Source organism: Vombatus ursinus, unplaced genomic scaffold (genome assembly GCF_900497805.2).
Source record: "Vombatus ursinus unplaced genomic scaffold, bare-nosed wombat genome assembly UNPS02010751.1, whole genome shotgun sequence".
Lineage (NCBI taxonomy): Eukaryota > Metazoa > Chordata > Mammalia > Diprotodontia > Vombatidae > Vombatus > Vombatus ursinus.
Genome location: NW_020950529.1, coordinates 25,006 through 29,324, shown reverse-complemented (window position 1 = coordinate 29,324; position 4,319 = coordinate 25,006). Strand labels below are relative to the sequence as shown.

General features: G+C 49.6%; 1 protein-coding gene across 2 annotated transcripts; it reads right to left on the bottom strand.

The window, feature by feature from the left end:
• Nucleotides 1–239: 239 nt before the first annotated feature.
• On the bottom strand, nucleotides 240–2,663 carry LOC114037914 (hippocalcin-like protein 4). 2 transcript variants are annotated; one of them, XM_027854918.1, is made up of 3 exons: nucleotides 2,502–2,663; nucleotides 1,343–1,558; nucleotides 240–437 (listed from the first exon to the last, which is right to left on the bottom strand). In XM_027854918.1, the coding sequence occupies exons 1-3, from the start codon at nucleotides 2,661–2,663 to the stop codon at nucleotides 240–242; spliced, it is 576 nt and encodes a 191-aa protein (XP_027710719.1). The 2 variants fall into 2 exon arrangements, with proteins under 2 accessions (XP_027710719.1, XP_027710720.1); XM_027854919.1 differs by lacking the exon at nucleotides 1,343–1,558.
• Nucleotides 2,664–4,319: the final 1,656 nt, after the last annotated feature.

The window sequence follows — 4,319 nt, the reverse complement described above, 5'->3', positions numbered from 1 at the left end:
ATGGGGAAGCCCAAGGTAGGATACAGGGAGACCCTGGACAGAGGAGGTTAGGACCCCAGGAGGTCCTAGGGATGGGTAGGCCCAGGGTAGGACACAGGGATGCCCTGGACAGAAGGGGTTAGGACCCTGGAGGCCCTGGGAATGGGGAGCCCAGGGTAGGACACAGGGATGCCCTGGACAGAGGAGGTTAAGACCCTGGAAGGCCCTGGGGAGGGGGAGGCCCAGGGGCAGGGCTCCCCCTACTTCTGCATGTCACATTGTAGCAGAAGCACAATGGATGGGTCACTCTTGGCAGCCTCCTTGAACTCCTCTAGGGTGATCTGGTCATCCTTATCCTGATCCATCTTGGTGAAGATCTTGTCCACACGCTGCTGCGGGGTCAGCCCATCTTGGTTCATGCGCATCATGATGACCGTTCCTACCATCTTGTAGATAGCCTGGGTGGGAAGGAAGGAGATCGGTGAGCCCTGGCCTTTCAGGGAAGAGGGGAGATGCTGCTCAAGGCATCTGAATCAGCCCCTCCTTCCCTGCTGGCCCAGCCTCCTGGACAAGCCCCTTGGATTCCCTGAGACCAGCCTTTTCACTGTTCCACGCTGACTTTTGACCCTTGACCTCAGAACTCATCACTTATCCTGACCTCCAATTCCCAAACTTCACTACTCCACTCTGATATCTGACCCCCTGACCTGGGGCTTCAGGGTCATGCCACCTAAAGACTGGCCGAAGGACCTGGGGATGTGTAGCCTGGTGAAGAGAAGATTTGGGGAAGTGATACCTATCACTTTCAAGCATTTTTCACGTGGGAAAGGGATTAGCCTTGTTCTTGGCCTTAGAGGGCAGAACCTGCAGCGATAAGTAAAAGTTGAAAAGAGACAAATTCAGGCTTGATGTAGGGGAAAAGTTTCAAATAATTAGGGTTGTCTAAAATCATAATGGGCTGCCCTCAGAAAGAGTGAGCTCCCTGCCACTGGAAGGCTTCAAGCAGAGAGTAAAAAACCACATGTCAAGTATGTTATGGTAGGAATTCCTTGTTCAGGTATGGGTTGGACAAGATGGTCACAGGTGCCTTCAAACTGTAACATTCTGTGATTGTGTGACTTTGTTGACTACTCTGACCTCTAATCTAAAACCACTGACCTCTGAACTCACTTCTCTGACCCCTGACCTCTCCAAATCTGCCTTTCTCTTCTCTGACCACCCCAGTCATGCGGTCCACTCTCTGACCTCTAAACCTGACTTCTTCTTGCCCCCCTCAGTTTCCCTCTTGCTCCCCTATTCTGACCCCGACCCCTCCGAATGCCCCAGCCCCGCTCTGACTTGTGACGTCTCTCGCCGTCAGCACCTCAATGATCTCCAGCATCTCCAGGCGGGTGATACGTCCGTCCCCATCCAGGTCATACATCTCAAAGGCCCAGTTGAGTTTCTGCTCGAAGCTGCCTCGAGAGGTGACCGACAGGGCACAGATGAACTCCCGGAAGTCGATGGTCCCATCCCCGTTCTTGTCAAAGGTGCGGAAGGCATGCTGGGCAAACTTAGAGGCATCACCATATGGGAAAAACTAGATCAAGGAGAGAGAGGAAGAGTTGGGGGGAAAGGAAAAGAAGGGGACAGGGAGCCACACACCATAAGGGAAAAGTAGAGAGAAGAGAGGGAACAGGAAGCAGAGCAGAGGACTGAGGCAGGGTCAGAAGTGACCCAGGGCGCGGGGGGGGGGGGGGGGGGGAAGCCCAAGGCAGACTTGTAGGGACTGATGCGTAGAGAAACGAGTGGAACTATGAGGACAATTTATATTATAACAATAACATTGTAAAGACAACCTTTGAAAGACTTAAGAATTCCAATCAATGCAATGACCAGCCATGATTTCAGGAGACCTGAAGCTACCCACCTCCTGAAAGACTGGTGATCAGCTTAGGGAGCAGAATGAGACATAGATATTTTTGTACATGACCAATAAAGAAATTTGCTTTGCTTGACTGTATGTATTTGTTACAAGGGATTTTTTTTTTTGGCTTTTTCATTAGGGTCAAGGAGAGAAAATAGTTCATTAATTGAAAAAATATAAAACAATTTTTAAAAAATTGAAACCCAGGGTCCTGGTGGGAGCAACCTGAAACTGCAGGCCTAGGTGCCACTAGACATGTCCCTAGGGTTCCCCACTCCATCACCCTCCCACCCCAGCCTCCTGGGGTATGGTGGAGGTAAGCACAAGGCCACCTACACTTCCAGGGCAGGGAAAGACTGGGGATCAGGTGAGCTCTTGGCTCCCAGAAGAGAAGAGGGAGAATGGAGAGGGCCTCCAGGTAGGATCTGTGTAACACCTCCCACCACAGGGAAGGCCCCAGCACTGCCCCCTTTGGGTAGGGACCCTCTCCCTTGGGATTCATAGGCATGAGTCCTCAGGGGCTTAGACTTTGACCCAGCTAACCGTGGGGGACCTCCATCCACGGCCCAGAAGCCCAGGCAGGGAAAGATAGAAGGGCAGGAGGGAGGAGGTTTACCTTAACATAGAGCTGCTGAAACTCCTCCAGGTTGAGGATGCCGCTGGGACAGTCCTTCAGGAAGCCTTTGTACCACTGTTTCAGCTCCTGCTCACTGAACTCCGTGCTCTGCACAAGGTCCTCCAACACCTCCGGGGCCAGCTTGCTGCTTCCTTTCCCCATGGCCCAGCCTTGGGCACACAGGCACAGAGAGAGCTCAGGTCCTGCCTTGGCAAAGGAGAACCCCTTCCTTGGGGACCTCGGCAGGTCTGCTCAGCCCTCGTGTGCCCCAGACAACCACCCTCCCCAAGCTGGGCCCTGGGAGCTCCCTCTTTCTTTCAAGTTCTTTGTTACTACAAAAGATGCTGCTGAAAACATTGGTGTATATATGGGACTTTCCTTTTGTTTTATACCTCCTTAATGTGTATGTCCAGAGGCAGTATCTCTGGATCAAAGGGTATGCACAATTTTGTTACTTTTTGAACATAGATTCAAATTGTTTTCCTGGGGGAAGCTAGGTGGCGCAGTGGATAGAGCACTGGCCCTGAAGTCAGGAGGACCTGAGTTCAAATCTGGGCTCAGATCAAAACACTTGACACTTACTAGCTGTGTGACCCTGGGCAAGTCACTTAACCCCAATTGCCTAACCCCCCCCCCAAAAAAACCAAACAAATAGTTTTCCTGAATGGTTATACTAATTTGCAATTACACTAACAATGTATTAGTGAGCTTATCTTCCCACAACCCCTCCAACATATACCATTTTCATCATTTGTCATCTTTGCCAATTTGAAAGGCATGACATAAAACCTGAGAGTTGTTTTAAAATTCCCTCTTTTCCTTGCTCTTTAATGTCTCAGAATCTTACTTTCCTCACCTGAAAAATAGGGAAAATAATGACTGTACTACCTGCCTCTCAGAACAGTAGCAAACTTTAACCTAAAAGTGTAACAGAAAGAATGTCTGCCTAGAGGTAGCAAGGTGGTGCAGTGGAGGGAGCTCTGAGTCCAGAGTCAAGAACAAATCCAACTTCAGACATTTGCTAGCTGTTATCACCCTGGTCAAGTCATTCAACCTCTGTTTGCCTCAGTTTTTTAAACTTTAAAATGGGGTTAATAATGGCATCTACCTCCCAAAGCTATTGTGAGTCTCAAATGAGACATTACTTATAAAATGCTTAGCACCGATAAGCACCTAGTAGGTACATAGTAGGGGCACATAGTAGGGCTCATGTAAGTGCTTATGCCCTTCCCAACCCCTTCCTCAATTAGCTGTGTGACCTTGAGCAAATCATTTCACCTCTATGGGATTTTTGCTCTTCATATATAACATGAGGATGATAATGTCTGAACCTTACTGGGTTTGGTTCTCAGCTTTACCATTTGCTGTGTGACCTGGGGTGACTAACTTTCTGTCCCTCTGTTTTCACATCTGTAAAAGGAGGAAGTTGGACAGCATGACCACTGAGTGCCTTCCCCCTTGAGATCTCTCCTTCTATGATAGAACACCCTCTGTCCTTCTAAAAATCTTTCTTACTGTTAGCTCAGGCACCTCTTACCAAGCTGGGTTGGCTTCAAGCCTGGGCTCAGTGACAGAGTCCATATCTGTCATCCAAGGACCAGCCTAGCTAAGGTCACAGCAGCCCACCATCAGGCACTGCAGGAGGAGGGGGGGTCCTGAGGTCTACATCCTGACAAGATTGCTGTTCAGATGTGTCAGACTCTTTGTGACCCCGTTTGGGGTTTTCCTTGGCGATAATAGTACAGCAGTTTGCCATTTCCTGCTCTAGTTCATTTTACAGATGAGGAAACTGAGGCAAACGGGGTTAAGTGTCTTGCC